Source organism: Cyprinodon tularosa, unplaced genomic scaffold, assembly GCF_016077235.1.
Source record: "Cyprinodon tularosa strain WSP-4 unplaced genomic scaffold, ASM1607723v1 ctg37, whole genome shotgun sequence".
NCBI classification, from domain to species: domain Eukaryota; kingdom Metazoa; phylum Chordata; class Actinopteri; order Cyprinodontiformes; family Cyprinodontidae; genus Cyprinodon; species Cyprinodon tularosa.
In genome coordinates this window covers 2,057,138-2,083,238 of record NW_024039085.1, presented here as the reverse complement: position 1 = coordinate 2,083,238, position 26,101 = coordinate 2,057,138, and the positions used below count along the sequence as shown (strand labels likewise).

Genomic DNA, 26,101 nt, shown 5'->3' with positions numbered 1-26,101 from the left:
TTTACCACAACATGGTGTTTTATAGTCTCCTAGTTTATTAAAGCATCAGTCAAAATTTGGGTTTATTACAGCTAAGAAAGCAACATTGCAATTAGAATTGACTGCATTTTGTGTGAGTTAAGATGTCATGATTTCATATTATTACAGAACACGAGAGAGTGCACTGACTTTCTGGTTGTGCAAATTGAATTTTAATGCGTTTCTCTGGGAACAGTTATTTGCTGCTTCAAGCTCAGGCATATTTCCTGACTGTATCAAGCAGCATTAATTATCTGTAAAAAAGAAAAACAAAATAATTCAATACCTTCTTATTGGTTTTACTAGTCTTTGTTGTTCTACTGTTGTTTAAAAAGCTGATTTCATCCACAGACCAAACTGAAATAACTGAATAAGCAGAGAGTAATTTGAGATAGTGGGAAATTCACAAATAATATTTTCACTTTGTCTGCAATGATGGTTTTATTTACTAATATGTATATAAACCTTAAAAAAAAAACTTGAACCATAGAGTACAAAAAAAAAATGTATTCTAAAACATACAGGAGTCTTAATGTGTTGTGATCAGATGAGATCTGATCCAGTCAAAAACAGGTCAGTGTTTGAGAGTCACAGTGATGGGTCACATAGGATGGTGTGCAGCCCTGCATATCTTCAATTCAAATATTTAAACAGTGATATCAGACACTTAAGATGAGGAACACGAATACAGATCATGTTTAAGTTGCACATTCAAGAGCCTGTTTTTTTTAGAAGAAAGAGACAACTGCCTTCGAATTGATGCAGCATGCTTCTTTTTGGAAATTTCTAAACACAGAATTACATTTTAGGACCAACATAATAGTTTTCCTTAGCTGTTAACTTAATTCATAAGATCAAAGACAATTTACTAGAAAAAGGCAAGGTTATAGTAAAGATCTAAACATAGGTTGACTAATTTTCTGTCAACCAAATAAAGGAGAATGTAAAGTACTTCATATTAAGCCATCGTCAGTAATTATTTAAGATGCCAACCAAAAAAAAGGAAAAAAAACCAATAGTATTAAAACCTGAATTTTAAATTTAAAACTGATTGTAACAAAGCAGCTATTCATTTCTGATGCAAAAAGGCAGAAATAAAAATCTCCCTGAAGTGGACTTTTATTTTTTTGTTAATCTGTAGGAGGTAAGGTATTAGGGTGCATATAGAGAAAAGGCGAGTTTGGTTGCACTTACTGAAGCACTCTTTGCAAAAATACATGAGCTTTCAGCAAATTTAGTCTGTAAAACACAGTCTTTTGCATTATTATTATTATTAGTTAGATAAAAAAAAAAAAAAAAAAAAACACAAATGACATGTAAACATCCCCAAAGTAGAAGTTAACGATAGTAGTAACTCAAAGTGTATTATCGTCCAGAAAATGCCACATACACTTTGCTTTTATTAAAATAAAAGTCAGTGTTTTTTATTCATTTGTAAATGTGCGATTTAAATATTAGGGAACATGTAGTAAAAGCCATATTCTGTCAGATCTGTCAACTAAGGAATATGCATATCATGAGAGAGCTGAAGCTAGCTTTAGCAGAAAGCTATTCCAAAATAATTATTTTCACCATTTCCTACTTAGATTGATCAAATGTGTTTGGTTTTTTTCTTCAGTTTTGGCTAAAACTATAGATTATTTCTGCTTTTTAGACAACTAGCTGCTAGCTTCATATTTAGCAGACTGACAGCAGTGGTTTACATTTTCTCATCTTTTTGTATAGAGTATAAAATCTTAAACTATTAATTTGAACCTGAGTAAAACATGATTCATTTTGTAAATAAGGAAAAAAAAATACTTATGTAATAAAAGGATATTTTGAGGCACTGATGTGAAAGCTCAACTATTCCTGAAAACTATTTATCCAATTAAATGTTTCATAAAGGCTGGTTTGTTGAAGGGCCAGTTATACTGGTTGGGGACGGGTCCATTTACGTTGCACTCAAAGAAGGAGAACATGGGGAACCAAATGCGTGCTCTTCGACTGTGCTGATAGGCACGAGTGTTGGCTAAAGTGTGGTAGTAGAGGAAAAGGCGGGTGGTGATGTAGAAGGCGATAAAGACGTCGATGGAGTAGTGCTCGTGAGCCGCCAGAATAAAGAAGATCCCAAATAGGTTTAACACCCAAGAGATGGTATGAATCAGATTCCAGTTCCTTGGCGTGTCTGAAAGTACAATAAATTAGTAGTTAGTCTAAGTCTTTTGTGTTTTTTGGTGAACATTTCATAATTTTCCAGGCGTCTCAGAGACATCGGAGCTACGGCACGCCCGATTAAAATAGTTGCATTATTGCAAAAGCATTCACTTAAATTCTGCAGGAGGTAGTTAATCACACTATTTATTGAAGTCAGGTATGTGGCAGTAGGGAACACCTGAAACACGTGGGCCAGGATTAGGAATCCCAGGGGTCTAAGTGAAAGGACAGGATGAGAAAAGGACACAAAGAAGGAAAGAACGAGGGACACGAAGAAATGGGAAGAATGGGAGGAAGGAAGGAATACAGGGACTAAGGAAAGATAGGAATTAGGATGCAGTGAAGAAAGCGAAGAACAACAGAAGGACATGAGAGATGAAAAAAGAAGAGGCAGTGAGCAAGGAGGGAATTTAGGAAGGACAGACATAACATTTTGACAATATGATAGAGAACTCTATTCTTTATCTTTTATTATATTTTCAGTGATAATCCAGAACAGGGACATACTGAAATAAAATTCCCTACTTTTCTAGACTGTGTGGGAAACCTGTGAATATTTCAACACAGATTATTTTAAGATGATTCTAAATATTCATTTTATTACCTTATTTGTTCAGTCTGGTCCCATGCTAACAAATAAACAAAGCTTTGGTTTTAACTGTTACACAACCTTACAAACAATCACACAGATTTCCTAAATATGAGTAATACAGTAAGAAGAAAATGTATTTACAGTGCACTAGTTTTATTAACAATAGATAGTTTACAACATTACTATTATTTTATTGGTATAATCTTAAATTCCAATTTTGGCATCTACAACTCAAGAAGTTTGTTTACAACTTACATTAGTCATTTTCACTTTTATACAATTGTCTGGAATATAATTAGAAATGATGCTGATGAATATTTTGGGTATTCCTGAGTATTTATTAACTGATCCTAGACCACACAGAAAAAAACAACTTGATCAACATTTTCACTTCAGCTATTCCTAATTATTTTAAACCGGACAATGAAAGCAGACAAATAATGATACTTGCATTCAGTCACAAAGAAGTTGAGCATTGTGATGACCACTGTGTGTCCGCTGAACATGTAGTCTCCGCAGGTTTGGACACCGGTAAGAGTCATCCCAAACCCACTCCATATGGCCAGGGCTCTCTGGATCTTTCCCCAGGTGTCGCCATACGACTGACGGGACAAAATAAAAACAAAGCGAATAAAAACTTGCCTCATTTATGTACTTGACTATCTTTAAAGTATCTCCTCTGTTTTACCCACCAGACTGGCACACTTTAGGTGCTGCCCTGGCACAGAGAGAGAGGTGACAAACATGGTGCAGCAACGAAGCAAAAACACCGTTCCCATCAGAGAGCACAACCGTCTGAGAAGAATTGACCTGGAACACAGACGGGGTAAAAGCTCGGATCAAACTCTTGGCATAGCGAGCAGACTGGAGCGTGATTGGAATCAGTATGGGCACCTGTGCTTGTGAAGGAGCAGGATCAACACAAACATGTAACACAAGATAAGGCCGCAAGCCTCAGCCATCACAAAAGCCCAAGGGATTCTGGGTACACTAAGAAAGAGGGACAACATTCATATCAGTATGTAGATTAGATGAAGCAGCAGGAGAACACGTTCATGAACCAAGGAGATTAAGTTGCTTAGCGAGGACTAAAATCCCCTTGTGTGTTTTTTTTTCGGGCAGTTATTGCAAAATGCACAAGATAAGAAGGCTGGTTCATACCTGTCCAGGAAAATATCAGGAAGAGGCGGATAGGTCCTCATGTCAGGGACACGTTCGTGCACAATAACCATGACAAAAGAGGTCAGTCCGCACACTAAGAACACATATATGGAGCTAAGAACGGTCTTCCACACCTCCGGATCCAATCTGCCTGCCATTGGCTGATGAAACGTCCCATTGGAGTGTGTTTGACAGAGCGTTGGCCCAGGCACACATCCAAGTCTGCTGCTGTTTCTCAAACGCAGCTCTGTGCCGTTACACAAACGATCTGCTCCATTACACCCATAGTTCCACTCGACCCTGGGAGCACCTAGCGAGAGTCCAGCAGGGGGAGTGTCTAAAGGCCACAGACCCAGCTCCTCTAGCTCTGACCTATTCTCTCTCTGGAGGCGGCGGAGGACAATAGTCAGTCTTTTGACGTCTCCCAGCACGGTGAGGCTCAGTGGAGGACCCCGCAGATCGGCCTCAGTCAGAGCCAGCAGACTGAGGCCATCAACGCGGTGCTGCGAACACAACAAGTCCACATACTGCCCGAATCCTTCCCCCTGCAGCCACTGGGCGACTTGATCACAGCTCCAGGCACTCACACGGCCATCAGACTCAGACATCCTACTGCAAACAGAAACACAGGCACCATAAATGCATGTTATGCTTCACGAAAATGAGTGCTCGCATTTACTTCGAACACTGCAAGAAGTAAAATACAAATTATAAATCAAAAGGTCTTAAAATAAAATGTAGAATGCATTATTATTCAGTAATTCGGATTACTGGAGTGCACGTTTAAGTAGATTTTTGCACAGAAATTGTCCCACCTGAGCTGTGAATCCGTGCAGCTCTGCCAGAGCAACACTCTCAGTTTCCAGTTCAGACTAGTTTGCATTTGTCTGGTTTTTGATTTCTAGATGGAAGCATTTTTCCTCAACTCTCATCTGATATTTAATTTTCCTTATGGATCAATTAAATATTCTTAAATCACCACTTTCCTCTGTCTAAATGATGCAGTTTGTTCATTAATGTTCTTCAATGGTACCGTGACAACGCAACTTAATCCTTTATCTGAAGGCAGTCAGTTGCCCGGCAATTCTTTTAACTATCATGAATCATAATTATATCATATTAAAAGGGATTAAATACATATACAGACAATACAGTTATCAGATATTTCTTTGCTAATTCTTTGTGCTGAAAGGTGTTTACAAATATGCAAACCTTCGTCGTTTTTATGACATAAAAATAAGTAAAATAGTTGGTTTGTACATGTCAAAGTACCTTTTAATGTGTTCTTGCAAAGCACCACATTCTGCTGATCATATCCACCTTCTACTAATATCTAGATTTGTATTGTGCAAAACATTCAATAGGCTAAGACTTTACTTGCCAAGTTATATCTTTAAATGTTAAGTTAAACCTTAAAAGGTTCAAAATTCCTGCACATGTACAGCTCTAATTTTCCAAAATAAAATCAAAAGTTTTATTTCAGCCTAAATAAGAAGGTTAATTACTAAGTCTGTTACTCATATATCCCTTCACCAGCTGTTTACTAGGTAAAAGAAATACAACATTCTGCCCAGTTATTCTCTTTATTACTTTACCTTATAAATATTTATCAAAAGTCGTTTGGAAAATGCATCCAGTATGTCCTATAAAGCCTTTTCATTTCATGGGATTTATCATAACATCCTGCAAGCTTTCAGTGCAAATGCATTGTTTGCGTTCAGGTGTTTTGTAGCTTGTAGCATAAGTATGCAGTGTGTTACCAGATAAAGGTCAACCCAAAGCAAACAATTATCGCCTATATCCTAATGCTTGGTAAGAAAACAAATGAACTCATCGGTTAGAGAAACTCACTGGGAGTTGCAGACACTACATGATTTTAGACAGAAACAAAGTGACTTTTTTTTTTCCATATAGACTCAACAAAGATGAATGACTTTTGGTACTTCAGCTCTTTTTTAGTTTTTACCTTTTGACCTTTGTGATAAGCTCACAGTGATGTTGCTCCAAAGGTCTGCGACTCTGAATCAACGTGACTGGATTCATGTTGAGTTTTTTTGGAATGAGCGATAGTCTGCATGCTGAGAAGGCACATGTCGAACTAAAAGCCACTACAGCAGACTGCTTGCAACCTATAACACATTAAACACTGCTGGAATTTAAGATATATTACACCTTAGATTAACATTAATGCTAATTGGAAAACACTCTTTCACTATATTGACTTTGGTTTAGCAAGTGAGCAATAAAAACATATCTATGTGTCCTTCTGTCAGTCAAGTTGCATTTCGCCCATTATATGTTACATGTTATTAGGGCCTCAACTAACGAGTATTTTTGCTAATCGATTTTCAATTAATTGAGAAAGGTTCCTTAAAAAAGTTTCGTTTTTTTACAAAAATAAACCAGGTGAAACTCAAACTTTTCCACTTGAGGAGTTCTGAATAAAGTATATTGATACACAACTTTTTTTTTATATCTTAAAATATCTGTTATATATATAAATATATTTTTACAATTGTTGTATAATTACTGCTCTAAGTGGGTTTTGTCTCAGCTAAAGGCGTGTTTTACACTCTGTCTACTCCATTTAACAATTAATCGATTACTAAATTAGATGATGATTATTTCAATAATCGATTAATCACGATTAATCTGATTAATTGTTTCAGCCCTACATACAATATATACAAATTTGTTGATTATGCCAGGCCTGATTCAAAACGGTAAGTCCAAGCTGTAAAAATATACAAAATCTTCTTTGGAAAACAGCCTTTTCACCTGCTAAACACATATTTTAATCCATAACTATTTGTCGCTTTATGTTTAGCAAAACAAAGTGATGATAACTTAAAACTTGTAAAATAAAACCTTTTCTTGCCAACTGTTTCGCTTAAAATGATAATATCCACTACTGAAATCCGATGTTTACATATTCCAACATATTTTCTCCAGATGCTGTCTAATCTTGTGAATCTCACTGTAGCACAACCAAGTGCAATATGCCTGTTTTTGTTTACTGTAGTGTTTAGTTAAAAAACAAAAAGCAAAGTCATAAACTCTAAAAGTCATCAGAAACTCAGAGCAGGCAGGAAAAGCCTGCTTCTCTAACCATCTGGTAGCCTCATTATCTCTATGCTGTAAAACATGTGTCATCGCCCTTTGATTCCTGTTGAGAGAAACAATACAAACTCTAAGTTTTGGAACAATCTTCATACTGTAGTTCTACAGATATAACTCTAAATTAAAGTTTAAAAAAATGAGTGAGGATAAAACTAAAAGTTCAGGTTGTTGTCCTGGCATTTTAGGGTAAACAGCCTCACCCAACATAACATCACTTCACTGAAAGTTGTCATACAGGCTCAAACAAGAGAAAGGCTTTGCTGAAAAAGATAAAGTAATTAATTTTACTATCAGAGTGAATGCAAATCCCCCAAAGGCTGCACCAGAGACTGGCCCCCACACAGAGGTGACACATATTTACATTAATGACTCACCAGCACAGCTATTGCTCTGCACCAGGAGGAGAGATTGCTTATTTTAAATCTAGACACCAGAGGCTTTACTTGAGATGAAGTAGTGCCATGTCAGCACATTTAGAAATCTTCCACTGAGTCACAGGGAAGCAGTGTCACCCAGCAGGACACAGAAAGCTCCCAGTGTGTCTCACACAAAGACAGCTAAACAAAGGACTTACATTGTCCCCAAAACCCAGCCACATACATTATGCTCTCATAGAAAATCTAAAATGTGTGTAGATATATTTAACTTGGATTAAATAAGTCACAGAAGGCACAGTATTTCAGGGTAAACTTGCTTTAAATATAATATGAACTAAGGTTTTCCTACCTTGAAAGGGGCGCGGTGTCACTGTGCTGTTAGTCGTCTCAAATACACTTTCAGCCTGTTTCTCCACTCCCAGGATTGTGTCATGGCCAGCATCATGGTTTCAGAGATCTAGGCAACACCAAACAGGAAGACGGTATTAATAAACAACAGTAGCAAAGAAGATCTCCGCGCGCCAAGAAGATTGTAGTTTGGAACACACTGCCCTCTGCTGGCCAGTCCTTTGACCTGCAGGGATCTAACTACAGGCACTGTTACACTGCATGGAGAAAAAAGGGCAAAATAATAATTTTGTTTGACCTTTTTTATTAAACCCATAAAGTTGCTTTTAAAGACTGACATGTTTGCAGACTAATTTGAAATTATTATTTTGTTTTGTTTTGTATATTTATGTGTCAGATTGCACCAGCTGTTTGTGGCAGTCACTGACATTGGGGGGGGGGGGGGGGGGGGGGGGGGGGGGGCTTTACAGGAAAACTACACAGTGGTGTAAGCAAGCACTTAAAAAAAATGACAGACGGAAAGCCACCCACGGGTGTTGTAATGGGAGAAAATTGTGATTCAGAGGACTCAAGGGAGACAGATAAAGAAGAGGGGAAAGATAAAACATGCAGCACAGGTCAGACTCCAACTCTACAGGAACTCGAGGAGATCCTGCATTCAGCACCACGCTCATGTCACCATGCAGATGAGGTTTGGCCGAATCTCTTTCTGGGAGACATGTGAGTATCCTGGGATGTGGATATGTACAGCCCCTGCCAATACTCTGTTACAACCATAAACTTTGGTATGTTTATTTGGATTTTTTCTTTGACACCATTGCAAAGTAGTGTGTCCAGTAACAGGAGAATGGTTCAAAATTTAGACTTTTCAAAGGTCAACCATTTACCTTAACTACAATGAGAATGTAAACTTTGGAGGAGCTGCAGGCAGGAGAATCACTGAGATAAAAAAAGACTTAACTTGCACTCAACAAATCTGAATTTTATCAAAAGAATTACATCACGTTTGTCTAAATGGATAAGCCTTGAAAATAATCTGATACAGGATGTAAGTCTGGGATCAGGGATGCCGCCAGGAATTTGGGGCCCCATGAAAGACATTTTTATTGGCCCCTGCCCAAAAAAAAATGTATGTAAGCTTTAAAGCTGCTATAAAGATGCATTGATTTGTTTAATTTGCCATTGACAGATGGGGAGAACTGATGCGATGCAGGACTGGTCAATATATTTCTGCTTTGCTTTGCTGTTGTCCCACTATACTTGAAAAGTATAGTGGGACAAATCTTTTCTTCTTCTTTTGGGGCCCCCTTCACTCAAGGCCCCTTAGAATCTTCCTAACTGTTCCCCCCTTATGGCGCCCCTGTTTGGAATGGAGGTTCAACCTCCAGAGGTACATAAACTATAAACATACAGAGAACTCCGACTGGATGCTATTAGAAGGACAATGTTTAATTTCAGACCCAAATACAAATACAAATCTGCAGAAAGACTTTAAAACCTGATGTTCAGTCCGTAGGAGTGCTGAAAAGAGGAATGTGTTGGTAGTGCTGGATTGAACCTCTAATAGATGAAAACCAGGTATGATTGACCATCTATGTTATAATAACTTAAGGTGCTGGTTTGTCATATACAATCCCCAAAAAATAAACAGGTGCTCACAAAGATATAATTCATTTTTCAACATATGCATTATGCTTATTAAAACTATACTTCAAGCTGAATCTTCCCCTCATTCCAGGTTTATGTCTCATAATAAGTTTGAACTCTGGCAGCTGGGCATCACTCATGTGCTGAACGCCTCCCATAGGAAACTCTGCTGCAAAGGCAGAGATGATTTCTATGGAACCACAGTGAAATATTACGGAGTTCCTGCCAACGATCTACCTACATTCGATCTCTCGCCTTTTTTCTACCCTGCAGCAGAGTTTATCCACCTGGCTTTGGCATCAGGAGGTACAGTCGGCAGCTCCTGATTAACAAACATGAAGCAAGTGGAGTTTCATACTTATGTTTTTATTTATTTATTTATTTTTTTAGGGAAGATTTTTGTACACTGTGCTGTGGGAGTGAGCCGCTCTGCTGCGCTGGTTTTGGCCTACCTGATGATTCATCATAACTTCAGTCTCCTATCTTCAATGCGCTGTGTGCAACAGCAGCGCTGGATTTTTCCTAACAGAGGATTTATACGACAGCTTATTGACCTAGAACAAAGTCTGTGTGTCCAAAGACAAAATTAGCTCAAGCAGTTTTTATGGCTGGTTAAATTAGTTTAGCTTTTTCCCAGTTGTTGCCATTGATTTTAATGATAAGGCAGGTTAAAAATCAGGCAGAATAATTGTCAACTGGATGTTTATTGGATAAAAAAATACTAAAATGAACAGAAACAAAACACTAAGTTGCAAACGACTAAGTCATAGTTGATGTAGTGAGATAGAGAGGTTTAAGTGTAGAAGAATAGAATAGAATTCAACCATATTGTCATTACACTCTCACAAGTACAAAGCAATGAAATGTAGTTTGCATCTATCCAGAAGTGCTATACAGGATCTACATTTTTATTTACATGTGCACAGAGACTATGTATGTATTGACTATAAATGGTATATATAAACAGAGAGTTTATAAAATAAATAAATATGAAAACTATAAACAGGTTATACAGGAATAATGACAGATAATAGCAGATAAAAGATTTAAAGATTATATACAGCTATGGTTGATACTTGATTTAATAACAAGGGTGAGAACCAGGAACTAAGCAGATGCCTAAACAGTAAGGAAGCATATATCTAGAAATGATCCCTAAGCTAAACTTTAACAGAAACTAAAACACAAACCTAAAACAGAATAACAAATGTCCCTTTTTATATCATTAATTCCCACAGATCTTTATACTAGGATGACATCTTGCATTTTTACCAGAATCTGGCTTCAGCTAATATAACCCTAGTGTTGAGAGTAAGAGAGAGAATCAAACACAAACAAACCAATCAATCCCACAGCAACATTAGGTAACTCTAACGTCCTGCCAGAACCAATGCTGTGAAAACTGCAGGCTAATTTTGGAGCAGGGTTGAGTGCTTCCCAATAAATCATCCAGCTGTTCGTGCCTTTCAGCGAGATGATGAAGGGGCAGTGGGTTGTGGCAGCAGGGGCAGCGCAGGCGTCTGCTCAGAGTCGGACTCTGAGCAGAGGAAGAATGTCGAGGAACGGCCAGCGTCAGAATCTGGTGGTCATTAAGGAACTTGAGCTGATCTTGGACTCCTGCAAACTGGAGCTCACACCTGTGGATGAAGTCTGGCCCAACTTGTACATAGGAAATGTGTGAGTGTACTGTGTTTGAAAGCAGAGGAAATATATCTTCAAGCTTTGTGTTACAACTTTGATCATTTTTGCACTGAGATGGTGGAGAACCTTAACTAAACTAAACTAACAAAAATATTTGAGGCAGTCTACTTTTATTGCCTATTTAAAGCAAACATTATTGCACAGTTTGTGCTTATAAATTGGGGTTATATATTACAATAAGAACTGTTTTTAAAAATGACTTGTTTCCTTTTATTCACAGGGCTGTTGCACAGAACAAAAACACATTATGTAAGTTCAGCATCACTCATGTTTTGAACGCAGCCCACTCCAAACAGGGCAGCATCGGTGACCAGGGCTTTTATGGGAACATGTGTGTTTACTTTGGCATCCCTGCAGAAGACTCAGATCACTTTGACCTCAGCCAATACTTTAAATCTGCTGCAGACTTCATTCATAAAGGCCTGAAGAGCAAAGATGGTATACCTCTTTAAATATATGTTTTAAATTGAGTAAAAATGTATTTCTTATCAATTTTCTTAATCATTTTTTCTCCTCTTTTCTCTTCAGGGAAAGTGTTGGTTCATTGTATTATGGGTGTGAGTAGATCAGCCACATTAGTCCTGTCCTACCTCATGTTAAAGCACAATTTTTCACTTAGAGATGCCCTGAGGCATATTGTCAAAAAACGGGCCATTTATCCCAACCGGAACTTCCTGACTCTCCTCCTGAAGCTGGACGAAGAGTTGACCCGAAAAAGGATGCTGTGCCCTGTTCTCTGACATAATTATCTCCCTGCTTTGTCCTTGGCATGTATCATACTCCATTTTGATCACATGGGCAGCAGCTGTAAATAGCACGTTTATGTAACCCCAAAGAATACATTCTTAAAGAATTTTTCTTTCACTTTTTTAATTTCATAAATGTGTCTATTTCTGAAAATTATATTAGTTTTGAATTTCTACATCCTAAAACAGTTTATGGGATAACAGCTAATGACAGTTAAACAATATAGTTTTATCTTTATGTACATAAAGCTTAATAATTAGACTCCAAAATTAAAGGAGCTCACATTGGTTCTGGAAAGGACAGATTAATAAACCTGAAAATGTTCTGTGTGCTCTACTTTTCGTAGTGGACCAAACGCTGCTTTAATTTGTATTGTCATTGTTTCTTACACATATATTTGGTTGTTTCTTTGTGCTTTGATGCAACAATATGTCTTCCAATTGAAACCAAATAAAACTATCCTTTATTTCTTTTCTTCTTTTTTTTTGAATGATGGGGCAGGGACTGTTGTGATGCTGCAAGAACCTTTTAGATGTAAATCAAAGTTAAATTAGTTTATTTCCCTAAACTGCTCCTTCACTGGAAAAGGTATAACCTTGCTCAAACTAAAAAAATGATGTCCAGATATCACATGTAAAATATTTGACTTCACAGAATCTGAATTTAATCGCTTGCTGTCACCTGAATATATTATGTTGATGTTAGCAATAAAACTGCACTGACACAACTTAAAATCTTTGCCCTGTTCCAAATTATTTTCTGAACATTTCAGTTGATGAACCAAACTAATATATTGACATTGGACCAACCTAATATGCTTACTTTTAACTAAATTAACAAGAATTAATGTTTGTATAGATTGTATACATTAATCTAAATATAACCAAATTAGATTTTTCACATATCATTTGACTTTACTTCAGAAATAATTTCCACTTCCGATCTTACATACTCTATACACCCTGGACAGGTTGCCAGTCCATGGCAGGGCAACACAACCATTCAAGCACACACTCACACCTAAGGAGGTTATATAGAAAAGCCAACTAACCTAACAATCATGTTTTTGGAGCTAGAGTACCTGGAGAGAACCCACACATGCTCAGGGAGAACATGCAAACTCCATGCAGAAAGATCCCGGGCTGGAATTGAACCCGCAACCTTCTTGCTGCAAGGTGCTAGCCACTGCGCCACTCTGTCATAGTCTGGGACTTGGACTAGATCACGTGCTCTGACTGCATGCAAAGCGCAGTTCACATTTGACCAAAACAAAAAAAATTACCTGCAGGCCATGAATAAATATATACATATTGAGAGAAATCAAAAACTTTGTTTTGGGTCCTTTGTAAATGTACTTAGTTCAGGTTCAATCAAACTTGATGTCTCAAAATCCAAAAGAATGAGTTACACAATTAAATACATAATTTTATCTAGTTTAGAGTGAAAAGCATTAGTTTGAATGAACATTTATTTGTTACACTTTCTTCAGTGTTGGTTCTAAGTTTGTATATATATTTTTGTTTGTTGTATGTTTCTCTGTGTTGCTCAGAGACAAATTTACAATCTGTCCCCAATGTAGCACCTCTCCAATGCCAGCTGAAAATAGCGCCCAGCTCCTGTGAAAACTCACAATGTTTAGAAGGCATGGACCATATGTGAATTGAGGATATTTTTTAGTTGTTTGCTTTTGTCTAGTTTAAAGTTTACTCTTCCTTTTGGGAAAATATTTTTAAAATTTTATTTGAATGATGACCTTTTTCTGTGTGAAATGATTACAAAATCTCAAAGCATGAAATCGATGCAATACTTGATACACTCACCGGCCACTTTATTAGGTACCCCATGCTAGTAACGGGTTGGACCCCCTTTTGCCTTCAGAACTGCCTCAATTCTTCGTGACATAGATTCAACAAGGTGCTGGAAGCATTCCTCAGGGAGTTTGGTCCATATTGACATGATGGCATCACACAGTTGCCGCAGATTTGTCGGCTGCACATCCATGATGCGAATCTCCCATTCCACCACATCCCAAAGATGCTCTATTGGATTGAGATCTGGTGACTGTGGAGGCCATTTGAGTACAGTGAACTCATTGTCATGTTCAAGAAACCAGTCTGAGATGATTCCACCTTTATGACATGGCGCATTATCCTGCTGAAAGTAGCCATCAGAAGTTGGGTACATTGTGGTCATAAAGGGATGGACATGGTCAGCAACAATACTCAGGTAGGCTGGGGCGTTGCAACTATGCTCAATTGGTACCAAGGGGCCCAAAGAGTGCCAAGAAAATATTCCCCACACCATGACACCACCACCACCAGCCTGAACCGTTGATACAAGGCAGGATGGATCCATGCTTTCATGTTGTAGACGCCAAATTCTGATCCTACCATCCGAATGTCGCAGCAGAAATCGAGACTCATCAGACCAGGCAACGTTTTTCCAATCTTCTATTGTCCAATTTCGATGAGCTTGTGCAAATTGTAGCCTCAGTTTCCTGTTCTTAGCTGAAAGGAGCGGCACCCGGTGTGGTCTTCTGCTGCTGTAGCCCATCTGCCTCAAAGTTCGACGTACTGTGCGTTCAGAGATGCTCTTCTGCCCACCTTGGTTGTAACGGGTGGTTATTTGAGTCACTGTTGCCCTTCTATCAGCTCGAACCAGTCTGGCCATTCTCCTCTGACCTCTGGCATCAACAAGGCATTTCCTCCCACAGAACTGCCGCTCACTGGATGTTTTTTCTTTTTCGGACCATTCTCTGTAAACCCTAGAGATGGTTGTGCGTGAAAATCCCAGTAGATCAGCAGTTTCTGAAATACTCAGACCAGCCCTTCTGGCACCAACAATCATGCCACGTTCAAAGTCACTCAAATCACCTTTCTTCCCCATACTGATGCTCGGTTTGAACTGCAGGAGATTGTCTTGACCATGTCTACATGCCTAAATGCACTGAGTTGCCGCCATGTGATTGGCTGCTTAGAAATTAAGTGTTAACGAGCAGTTGGACAGGTGTACCTAATAAAGTGGCCGGTCAGTGTATAATTTATGTATTGCATTTAATCTGGGATTTTATTCTGCGAATCAGACAGTGTCACAATGAACAGGGCTTCTCAGAAAGCTTAATGTTAGTCTACTTTGAAACAGCTTTGATGTGTTTATGCAAAGTAGTTTTGTGTGTTTTATTATTAAATGCCCACTTAAGTTGAATTTTAAGTAATTGGCAGCACCCCACAATTTCTATTATAACCCCTTCATTGTGTAGCACAGTGATTCCCGATCGGGGGTAGGCGTATCCATAGTGGTCTGCTAGTGCATTGCAAGGGGTATATGAAAATATTTTATTAGGTAGTGAAATAAAATAGGGCTGGGATCTGTTTTGCTTTGTGAGGACTCAACAAGAAGCTTTTTTTAACAAAAGAGTATGTTTTTCTTTGAGTTCACCTTCAGCTTTGACACACATCCAAACACAACAGAGGAACAGACTGGATGTAGAGATCAGCTGGTTTTCTCACTGAGCTATTGGAGCTCATCAAAGCGGCTCATGAATCTGGAAATAAAAGTAAAATAAATTGAGTCAGTCTGACTATAACTTTTGTTTAGTATTTTGTTTCCAATTCAACAAGTTTCTATGTGACTACATTTGAGTTACTCAGAGGAGCTCCAGATTTATAAAGGCAGATTTATAGTAGAATTTTATTCTGTATCTATTTTGATTCCTTACTAGGTTCCAGGCAACATATTTATGTTGCTTTTTTTTATTTGAAATAGAAACAATTAAATGCCTGAGAATTAAATGCATATTTTATAATTAGTTATTGTACATTCGACTTTTGGGCAATCATCCAGCGTGCCAAACCCACAGCATGACTGCCACAACTAACAGCTGATGCAGATCCAAGGAACACATTTACCCAGAATCCCCATCTTATTGTCACATCTGTCATCTCATCAGTTCTATGTGTTATCATTTTCATCTTCTGCTTCTGTTAGTTTTTCCTCTGGTTCCCATTAAAATTCAGTGCATTATTATATTTGACTCCTTGTTTTTTTGCATTTCCCCCTGTTAAAAACATTTAAAGACAAAACATTTATTTGTATACGACTGCTATGAGGAGGAGCAGACAGCGTAGTTGCTGAAAGGTAATTTTAACTCCAAGCGAAACAGAGGGAAAAAAACTTGATCTAAATTGGTGGAAACCACCCTAACAACAAATGGAATGATTATGAAACAAAGAGCTATACTAATTCTGAAAAGAAATGTGGTCACATTTGCAAGATTATCAGCGATGCTTATCTTTGGCTGCAATACATAATTTGGAGGATCTATTTATAAATCACTGGATTGTCATTTTGATCCTCAGATTACAGCAAATCCACAATAGACTCAAACTTGGAAGCAGTTAAACTGAAAATGCATTTCAATGACTCTGACAGGGTTACAGAGGAGAGTGCAGGACAAATGTTAGGTCTCAGCAACAGGATGGCCCAGGTAACCACCCAAACCTATTTATTGTACGCATATTTAAAATAAAGCGATATAGTACCAAATATATCACAAAAAAAACATGCATTAAGTATTGCATATTCTTCACCAAAATAAATAAATAAAGTCTATTTAAATATGGGATTGAAAAATAAACAGAAATTCTTGCAACATGCTTAGAAGAAGAAGGCAATGACAATATAATAATGAGAAAAATGTACATTTGTATTCAAATCATGCTATATCAAAACAAGTAAAGAACAGAGGTACTGTACATCATGTTTCTGTTTTGCATTCTTGGTCTTCCATTTCTCTTTTGCGTCTCAGCTTGTCCTCTTGCAGTGTGATGTCCAGGGCTCTGAGTTGTCTCAGGAAGCCGTGATTAGGCAGGATGCAGCGATGCTGCCGCACATGCTCGATCGCTTGCACTACAGTTAAGTTGTGCTTCATCATCAGGTACGCCAACACCAGAGTGGCTGATCGGCTTCGTCCCATCACGCAATGAACCAGCACCTTATCTGAAAAACAAAATAGGTGGAATCACGAAAACTGAAAGCACCTTTATCAGTCTAAGCCTATAGATATGCATCCGTTATTGACAAGAAAAACCTGGTTGATCAAGTTCTGCTCCAGAACTCACTCTGTGGCTGGCTAAGGGCCTCACAGATAAACTCTGATGCTGAGAAGAAGTACTGGGAGATGTTGAAGGAGGGTTTGTCATCAGCTTCCACACCAAAGTACTGGATGTTCAGGTCACTGTAGTAATTAGCACCGGTTAGAACATTGTTCCACTTGGCTTCTGCTGCATTTAGGACATGAGTGATACCCAGGTCCCTGAGCCCAGGCCGCTCAAGAGCGGTTTTCCTGTTTTAATTAAAGACATCCAATGAGAAGCTTTCAGCACAAACTCTTAATTAAACAGTTATTGCACAAGTGCATTCATAAATATGAAGCAGTTTATGAAAACTCACTCATCTCCGATGTAAATTCTTGGCCAGACCTGATTAACATGAGTATACTGAGCTGTGGTGCCGGTCCATAAGAGCTGCTCCAGGTCTAATGTTCCTGGTGTGATGTAGTCACTGTCTGGGTCTACCTGCACAGCTGCATACGGATTCTTTGTTCTGGATTTCACTACACAGGTGGTCATTTTTGATCATTTATTCTTAAAAAACAAACAAACAAAAAAAACATCACAAATCCCTGTTAAAAAGATGTATTATGTACATTTAATGGACACAGTGTATGATACAGTATTTGAAATATCCAGGGTGTTATATTTAAAGATGATTAAAAAAATCAAAATGAAAGTGATAGTTCACTTCCTCAGTGATACCCTTCTGCCTGAAAGAAGCAAAAAATCATCATCTTTGACCTTTATTCATGTACATCTTGATACACAATGCTTTCTTATCTTATTATCTAAAAAGCATATTTTTCTTGGAAAGCTGGTGGCACCAGGAGGATAACTGGCTAGGCAGTTAGAAGGGAGTGTTGGCCTAGGAGTTAGGGCATAGAGCTTGCAATCCTGAGGTTCTGAGTTCTAAACCCACTCCCACAGACTGCCACTCTGGTTTTCTGAGCAAGACCCTTAACCACAGTGGCAGCCCACTGCTCCCCAAGGGAATGGGTTAAATGCACAGGTGCATCCTCCAATGCAGAGGTAAATTACTCCAATGTGAGATCAATAAATACACAGTATACAGAAGCGGTGTCTGATGGCGGCTGTTTTCAGTTCCCTACATCTACTGATCTCAATGAAGCAGTTGGTGCTTGACTCTGTAGTTATTGAAATCATTTAGAAATGTTGAGCTTATTCTAAACTTTTGTCTTCCAATCCTGTTCCTCCAGCCCCATCTGCTGCTGCCAAGCTCCATACCCATTTACCTTCACAGTGATTAGCATGCAGTGCTCTTGTCAGTATTAACACTTTTAAAAACCTTGTCATTGATTAGGAACCTGATCTTTTTCAAAGACATAGAAAAAATGAAAGCGATATGCATTTATTTTAGCTGTTTTGACAAATCTAAATCTGAAAAGTGTGTCATCTACTTCTTACCATTACCCCCCTTTATTCTGCCTCTCCTATATAAAATTTTGTGCATCCCACTGACACATGATTTACACAGAAGCATATTAATGTGTTTGAATTACTCAGGCAAAGTCTTTAGTTATTTTCAACTGAGAACTTGTGCCAAATACCTCAAGAAACATACAAAAATATATATAGCTATGATTGCAGCATTGATGACAAGGAAAGCTAAAGTGTGTGCATCCAGATTAAAAGGCTGCATAGAATATTTACCAAAAAAAAGGAGACATAAATAAATTACTCACCTTATGTAAATCTGTCACTAAGCAGGGCGCTTAGGGACAGATAAACGTGTAAAAACTGAGTGTGAGTATCAATATCTAGCAACACTGAAAGTCTTAAGCCAGTGACATGGATCTAGAGTGGTTACCGCCCCCAAGACTGTGGGAGATTGTATTTTTAGACAGCTGGGCTATAGAACCTGATCTGAAAGACATAACACACACACCCAGACATAATCCAAGCATGAAAAGGATTTTTTGCTTTCTTCTTGAATGTTCAAGTCTTTTAATATGTCAAATTTCTTAAATCAGAAGGGTTATGATTTTTTTGCATAGAAACAACTCATCAGGTCCTATATTAATATTTTTTTTAATAAAAACAACATTCAACTCCAGCATCTGCTATCAGATTTGGGAGAAAGGTTCAGAAAATCTTTGTAAACAGGTTTACAAACTTAGAAATCACACAAAACAAGTTTGTCAAAAGAGAGACAGAGAAATCCAGTATAGAAGTTTTACAGAGAAACAGCCTTTTCTGTTTTACTACTGTCCCCAGCGATCTGTGTCCTCTCTGTACGTAGGCTCAGCTCCAGCTGCCTCAGCTGCTCCAGAAATCCAGAGTTGGGTCCAATGTCTCGGCACAGTCTTACAGAGAGGATGGCCTCCATTAATGTCAGGCCCTGATGGATCATCAGGTAGGCCAGAACCAAGGTGCCAGAGCGGCTCACACCCATAGCACAGTGAACAAGAACTTTCCCTGAAAGACACTTAATTTAGTGCAATCAGTAATACTAGATAATACTGTTAAGAATCACACAAAAGTATTTGTTTTGTGACTTTAAATATTAGGTTGCACATAACCCCCCGTACAAACACATCCTTAATAGGGCACTAGTAGTAACTGTGAGAGTTCAAATAAAAAGCTAAATACTAAACCATTAATATACACATTATTTGTTTTATAAATCCACATGTTAAATCTACCAAATTGCCATATAAAATTAAAATTTGACATTGTTGTAAGATTAATGCAATGTTACTCTGCCTTTCAGTATTTCAGTGCAGCTTGACAACAATGGCAGTATTTGTACAACTACAGAGCTAATCTACACTAAAGATATTTGGATTAGACTTCTTTACATTAACCTCTTAATATCCACCTCATTTTGGGATATTCTCGCCTATTTTGCATACCCAAATGGAAAAGCAAATAACTTAGGAACTGTAAGCCCAAATTACATGTGTGATACATTATTTGAAAGCACCTAGTTTCAGAATATATACATGAAAATTGGGTGAGTAAAACACCCTAGCTGCATCAAGCCCATGCCGCACCATTCAAACAAGACTCAAAGTTGTTTTTTTTATTTTCGAAAATAATAGGTCTTTTTTTAACAGCAGTTATAAAGACATGCTTGCTTGTTGTGGCTGTTTTGTCATGCTACATTTTGACATGCTGCTATATATGTGTTAATTGTGCTTTGGTGCTCGCTATGTCCATGAAATGAACTAGTTGGTTGAATTGTGGAGAATCTAAGCTTTTCAACAATCTCTAACATGTAAACAAACATTTTACCAGTGCGATTTCCATGCATTCTGAGTTATTATTTGTAAATTCTTTAAAACGGTGAGTGGGTTTTGAGAGGTTAAAGGTGAGAGATTATATTTCAAGTTTAAACCACTGTCTAAATTATCATCATCACTACAGTTGTAGCTCTATATTTAAAAAAGTAACAGTAATAATCAATGATTGTTGTTTAGTGGAATTCCAGTATTGGGCATTTCTACATATTTTGCAGTTTATTTCTTTTGGTGTGATTTCTTTTATGTGGACTCATGACTGAAATCCATAACCAGCTTTTGCTCATGCAGGGCTTCACTAACCATTTTCCTTCAGAGCGCTGTCTATGAACTGTGCTGCAGAGTTGAAAAAAGGCCGGAGATTGAACTCTGGATGGTCTGGAGCTTCAACACCATGGTACACCACTTGAATGTCGGTGTAAAACGCCTGACCGGTGTTGATGCGGTGTTGACCTGCTGCAGCATTCAGGACGTGGGTCACACCCAGAGATGATAGTCTGGCTTTATCTCGAGCTACAGACCTTAAGATACAAGTCACATAGAAAGGGTTGAACTCTATCGCCCTGATGGAAGATACTAAAGAGAAGAGCTGAACTGCTCGTGCAAAAGAAAAAAACAATTTAAAAATCTACCCTCAATTAATGGATGTGTTTGATTTGGATGTACAAGATTGCTTTTGCAAATGATAACGGGTGAAACGCCATGTTTTTTGTTTTCACTTTGTTTACTAAGTAAAAAGATCACAAAAAATGTATCTCAACAAAGTAGTTTCCTCTTTATTGAAGCGTCATGTTTAGATTAAAATTTTGTTACTTCTCCATTAAAAGATAGAAGTCCTGAGTCATGGAAATGGAGTTTGTAAGAATAATGATAAAAATGAAAAATATATATAATTAAATATTTAGAATTTAACATAAAAGTATCTCAATATGTTAAAAACTAAAGTAATAATATGACAAAAGACAACGATGAACTTAGTTAAACTTAGCATTATGTCAACATCAATTGATTAATTAATTCCTTTCATTTTAGACTCACAGCGGCGGATCTAGACGGGAGTGGGGTTCATGGGGACTAAGGACAAATGGATAATCTAAAAAAAACGGACTTAATTTTTTTTGGCTGTTAAATGAGCCACAAACCTTTTTTTTTCTGTCATTTCTATCATTAGTAAATAAAGTAAGTAAATTGTAAAGGGACTAATCAGTTACGGTCTCCTTTGTCAGCACATATTAAAATATTTTATAATAATTGTCTTTAAACTAAATAATTTAATAGTATGCACTCTTAATGAGATTATAGTTGTTTTTCTTTTCTTTTTTAAACCCTAAATCATCCTATTCTAACTGCAAATTGTTACATTTAGATTTTTGTATTTTATGTGCTAAGTACAGGGGCCAGGACTGGTTCTACAGGGACACTGGCCCCTGTTGGCTCTCCTCTAGAAAAAAAAAAGACTTTTTTGTTCACAAACATTTCAGTAAATCTCTTCACCACATTGTGGGATGATACAGAGGACTTATCTACTCACTCATCCCCAACGTAGAGTTTTGGCCACACTTCATTGATAGACCCGACAGACTTCCTGTTGGTCCAGAGAATTTCCCTCAGCTCAGTCAGAGATGGTGTTTCCCCCTGCTTGGCTGAATAACCTCTGCAGCGACACAAATGACTGTCTGCCCTGGTGTCTAATCAGGTTTGTGCTAATTTCTTGATTTGTGAAAGGTTGTGACTTTACAGTGCTTGGGCCTGTCTTTTTCTTCTCCTCTCCCTCTCTAGGCTCATGTCGAGGCAACGAAGCTGCATCAGGAAGCCAGCGTTGGGACAGATGTCTCTGTGCTGCCTTACTGCAGCCACCGCCTCCTGCAGCCGCAGATCCTCAATTATCATCAGGAAGGCCAACACTAGGGTGGCAGAGCGGCTCACTCCCATCAGGCAGTGTACGAAAACCTTTCCTAGGACACAGGTTTTATGAATTACCTTCAGCCTGTATATATATACACCACTTAAACAGCAAATACTGTGGATCTAAAAAGTATAGAAATGCCCTTCATAAATGGTTGGTTTGTCAAAATGAAATCGTGATGATCTTTACAGTTTAACTGCTTGAAAACAAAGAAATCTGTTTGAGAAATAATGTAAATAATGTAAAGTATAAAAGCATCTGGTAATAACATTGCATAATGTTGCATACCTCTAAACCAGGCATCCCCAACGTCGGTCCTCGAGGCCCGCTGTCCTGCCTGTTTTAGAGGTTTCCTTGCTCCAGCACAGCTGATTTTAATTGAAAGCTGATTAACAGGCTTTTGGTCTACTGCAATCATTATAATCAGCTGTGCTAAAGCAGGGAAACCTCTAAAACCTGCAGGACAGGGGGCCTTGAGGACCAAGGTTGGGGATGCCTGCTCTAAACTATCTTTGCTTAAGCTTAGCTTTCTAAGGTAAACTGGCATTTCAAAACCTTGAATTAAATATGTTTAGCTGTGGGTAATACCCAATAGAGACACGATTTATGTACATAATCTGCAGTTTATAAAGAATGTTACAAAAGAAAATCTGCAACACACACGTCACTGTGTGAATGTGTTTATGTATGGGTGAATGACCGGCTGTAGTGTAAAGCACTTTGCAGTCCTTAGATTTTATCAAGTGCTGTACAAGTACAAGCAATAAACCAATTTACCATGAGCATTTAAAATATTTATCCTTCATTCTTGCTCATATTTGTCAGTATTATGCTAAAAACTTTAAAAAATGAAATGATGTTAAGCTTATTGTTTTCTGTTAATCTTTCCTCTTTTCTCCTTCCGTCTCTAGTTTAAATTTCTCCTGCTCTTTTTGTTCCCTTGAAATCAGCTTCAAATTCTTCCCTTTTTCTGCTGCTCATCAGTTCTTAAATTATGAAACTACTTCTCTATGATTTACTCATATGTACTTTAAAGTTTTTGTTTTTGAGGGGTTGATCCCAACTCTTTGTTCCACATAGAACCGGAGGTGAAAAATATCTCCTTACATTTACTCACCGTAATTCAGTGCAAATTATCTGTACTTTCTTTCCTTTTTTAGCTAGTTAAACCAAAGCTGAGTTTATACTTTTACTTAACTAGGTACTTTACTCAGTTACATTTACTAACTAAAAATAACAACTAAGTAAAATGTAAACAAACAAATAAAAGAGGCAATTGCAGGGATCAATCAGTGGAGTTAATCAAATCCCAACATAGTGGGGCATCATTTAGCCTTTAGTAGAGAAAACTTATCTTGTAACTTTAGTTAAAATGGCCCATTTAATTATTACACAGTGGTTTAAACACCAACCAAACCACATAGCCCAACATATAATAATGATAAAGAGTTATGTCTTATATAAAGTACCTTTATAACAGGGGTTGTAAATAAGCACCATATAAATAAACTGGTTGTTATGTTTTAAGCTGTATTTTTTTTAGAGAACTTCTTGTTTAATTGTAAACATTTAGAGACCAGTACCACATTTTCTCTTTATGAAATACATGAGAAAAGCTTTCTTAACTTAGTAACCTTAACTCAAAGTCAAATTTTTACCATTATCTAATTAAGATTTTACATAAAGAGTTAACTGCAACTTTACAGCCGTATTTTTACTCGAGTACTTTTGTGTTCTTTCCAGCTCTATATAGCACTAATTATTGTGTAGGAGTGACTTATAACATGACAATCATTGGGGGTTTTTATTTAGGCAATACAAATAAACTTGCCTTGCCATATACTTTTGCTCAGTGAGATTATTTTTTTAATCTTTGTCAATAACATTTTAAACTAAAGCTGAGGCTAAAGAATAAAAATAAGCATTTTTGAAAAAAATCTATTTGCAAGCATTACTTTAGTGCAGTATTAGTTTCAGGATTTGCAACCATTAATTGATTTGAAGGCTGTTTGGTAAGAAACTAACACCGACAGTAGTCTGACCTTGATTCTAAAATAGTGTGTATAGGTCATAGTGTTTCCTGCAGCCTAGAATAGCACACTTTTCAAAGCATTATAAGAAAGTCAAATGGGTCAGGCTGACTTGCCTCCCATGGCCAGAGCAGCTCTGATGTATCGCGCTGTTGGATAGAAATAAGGACTGAGAATGAAATCTGTTGCATCATCAGCCTCCACCCCATAATAATCCACCGTCATATCTCTGTAGAAACGTTGGCCAGTGTTGACGTAAAAGCAGGGACTGTCGCTGGGACTTGGAGGACCATGAGCAGCATTGACAATGTGTGTAATGCCCAGACTATGGAGAGCTCCTTTGTCGCGAGCAGCCACCCTGAAACATGATCACAGGTTCACCCTCGCAGTAAAGATGTGTGACATCTCTGTACACACATGGTTATGTGTTGATGGGTGTCAACCTACTCGTTGCCTATGTAAACATTAGGCCAGACTTGATTGACATGACCAGTTGGTCGCCTGTCTGCCAGTAAGAACTCCTGTAGCTCAGAGACAGACGGAGGTTCGTATGGCGGATCCCTAAGAGACATACTGTACAGACACGCACAATCAATGCACACTATCTTAATGTAGATCCTGTACAAGTCATTGTGTTACAAACATAGATGACAAAAAAAAAACTCAAACCACGGCAGTCCAATGTGTTTCTGAAATATATCACTCAGGCTTACCTCGGTTTACAGCGGTTAAAACATTTCTCCTTCAGTGCTGGCTCCTTCTGCAGCTTTGCTCCCTTTATAACTCTGCAATCATACACTCACCTTGCAACAGCAGGACAACACAGAGTTCTCAGTCATATCGACAGCATTGTAGAGAGCTGATCTATTATTTAAGTACTGACCGCAGTATTGTATGTTCTATGAAATATTTGCTATTTCCAGCAATAAATCACTTAAGTTGTTACTATTATATCCCATTGGTTAGACATTATATCCTACATTTACACCCATCTTAGGTTTTCCTTTTTGGTTATAATTCTGTTCCCAGTGTCTCTTACCTTTTAACATCATGCAACAACTATTGTCAGTAAATTTCTGTTTGCTATTAAAGTTTTTGCTAGCATTTGGAAGCTAATTGAAGTTTTAAAATAAAAGGACAGCTACTCTTCTTTAAATATTATCAGATTAATGTAACTCCAGAAAATAGCCACATGATCAAGCCTCTTTACTTCAAACCAGCACCATCTATTAATTGCAAATGCCATTCCTGACTGCATATTTGGCTCATAAAAACAGTAAAAGTATGCACGGAAATAACCTATATCTTACCTGTCTTAGCCAGGGTGAAATCTAAAAATTTGTCTAAAGGTTATCTGAGAAGTGAAATGTATGTACTAATTTTGCAGGGAATGATCTGGAATGAAATAGATTAAGCCAAGCAGGGAGTCAACCTCAGTTTGAGCTTTTTTAAATATAAACCTCTTTAACAGCAATGTACTTGGAGCTGCAAAAACATCAAGTGATCATTTCGAAATTAAAAGCAATTCCTTTGAAAATAATTGAAACTACCTCCAGCCCAAAGATGCAAGTTTTTTTTGCTGTTCTAGATGCAAACATATTAATCAGGGGTCACCAACATGGTGCCCATGGGCACTAAGGGGCCCTCAAGGACCATATGAAGTGCCTTCAGTCTTCTGAAAATAGAACAACTTGCCAGTATGTTAAGCCTGAAATTTTATTTTATTCTGTTGCTCCTTTTCTTAATAATTTTTAGAGATTAAGAAAGGACACTGTCTAAAATAAAATATAAAAAGAAACAATAAAAAACATTTTTGTAATGTATGATGTTGAGGTGAAGGCTTATCCTTGCATTTCATGGGTGAGTATTGGAAGCCCTTCCCAT

The 26,101-nt window shown here is 37.6% G+C and overlaps 5 protein-coding genes across 16 annotated transcripts; 2 read left to right on the top strand and 3 right to left on the bottom strand.

Moving 5' to 3' along the window:
* Positions 1–1,299: 1,299 nt before the first annotated feature.
* LOC119790666 (sphingomyelin synthase-related protein 1-like) lies at positions 1,300–7,952 on the bottom strand. Of its 4 annotated transcripts, none has more exons than XM_038296305.1 (6): positions 7,814–7,952; positions 3,968–4,579; positions 3,701–3,796; positions 3,499–3,616; positions 3,258–3,408; positions 1,300–2,185 (listed from the first exon to the last, which is right to left on the bottom strand). In XM_038296305.1, exons 2-6 carry the CDS (start codon positions 4,573–4,575, stop codon positions 1,881–1,883), a joined length of 1,278 nt encoding a protein of 425 aa, XP_038152233.1. In that variant the 5' UTR covers positions 4,576–4,579; positions 7,814–7,952; the 3' UTR covers positions 1,300–1,880. The 4 variants fall into 4 exon arrangements, with proteins under 4 accessions (XP_038152233.1, XP_038152235.1, XP_038152236.1 ...); XM_038296307.1 differs by having other exon boundaries at positions 3,968–4,576; positions 7,814–7,931; XM_038296308.1 differs by lacking the exon at positions 7,814–7,952 and adding an exon at positions 7,462–7,591.
* A 341-nt stretch (positions 7,953–8,293) lies between these two features.
* Positions 8,294–10,079, top strand: LOC119790691 (dual specificity protein phosphatase 13-like). The gene is made up of 3 exons (XM_038296348.1): positions 8,294–8,532; positions 9,551–9,765; positions 9,850–10,079. Exons 1-3 carry the CDS (start codon positions 8,321–8,323, stop codon positions 10,047–10,049), a joined length of 627 nt encoding a protein of 208 aa, XP_038152276.1. The 5' UTR covers positions 8,294–8,320; the 3' UTR covers positions 10,050–10,079.
* Positions 10,080–10,894: 815 nt separating this feature from the next.
* LOC119790690 (dual specificity protein phosphatase 13-like) lies at positions 10,895–12,641 on the top strand. Its single transcript, XM_038296347.1, has 3 exons — positions 10,895–11,136; positions 11,381–11,598; positions 11,689–12,641. Exons 1-3 carry the CDS (start codon positions 10,934–10,936, stop codon positions 11,898–11,900), a joined length of 633 nt encoding a protein of 210 aa, XP_038152275.1. The 5' UTR covers positions 10,895–10,933; the 3' UTR covers positions 11,901–12,641.
* Positions 12,642–16,304: 3,663 nt separating this feature from the next.
* On the bottom strand, positions 16,305–18,859 carry dusp29 (dual specificity phosphatase 29). The gene is made up of 4 exons (XM_038296346.1): positions 18,725–18,859; positions 17,359–17,552; positions 17,028–17,251; positions 16,305–16,905 (listed from the first exon to the last, which is right to left on the bottom strand). Exons 2-4 carry the CDS (start codon positions 17,535–17,537, stop codon positions 16,664–16,666), a joined length of 645 nt encoding a protein of 214 aa, XP_038152274.1. The 5' UTR covers positions 17,538–17,552; positions 18,725–18,859; the 3' UTR covers positions 16,305–16,663.
* On the bottom strand, positions 17,427–25,043 carry LOC119790669 (dual specificity protein phosphatase 13-like). Of its 9 annotated transcripts, none has more exons than XM_038296314.1 (8): positions 24,931–25,043; positions 24,665–24,790; positions 24,334–24,575; positions 22,020–22,236; positions 21,813–21,935; positions 20,585–20,802; positions 19,231–19,457; positions 17,427–17,552 (listed from the first exon to the last, which is right to left on the bottom strand). In XM_038296314.1, the coding sequence occupies exons 2-8, from the start codon at positions 24,787–24,789 to the stop codon at positions 17,544–17,546; spliced, it is 1,161 nt and encodes a 386-aa protein (XP_038152242.1). In that variant the 5' UTR covers position 24,790; positions 24,931–25,043; the 3' UTR covers positions 17,427–17,543. The 9 variants fall into 9 exon arrangements, with proteins under 9 accessions (XP_038152242.1, XP_038152241.1, XP_038152243.1 ...); XM_038296313.1 differs by lacking the exon at positions 17,427–17,552 and adding an exon at positions 18,725–18,905; XM_038296315.1 differs by lacking the exon at positions 17,427–17,552 and having other exon boundaries at positions 18,725–19,467.
* Between the last annotated feature and the right edge of the window lie 1,058 nt (positions 25,044–26,101).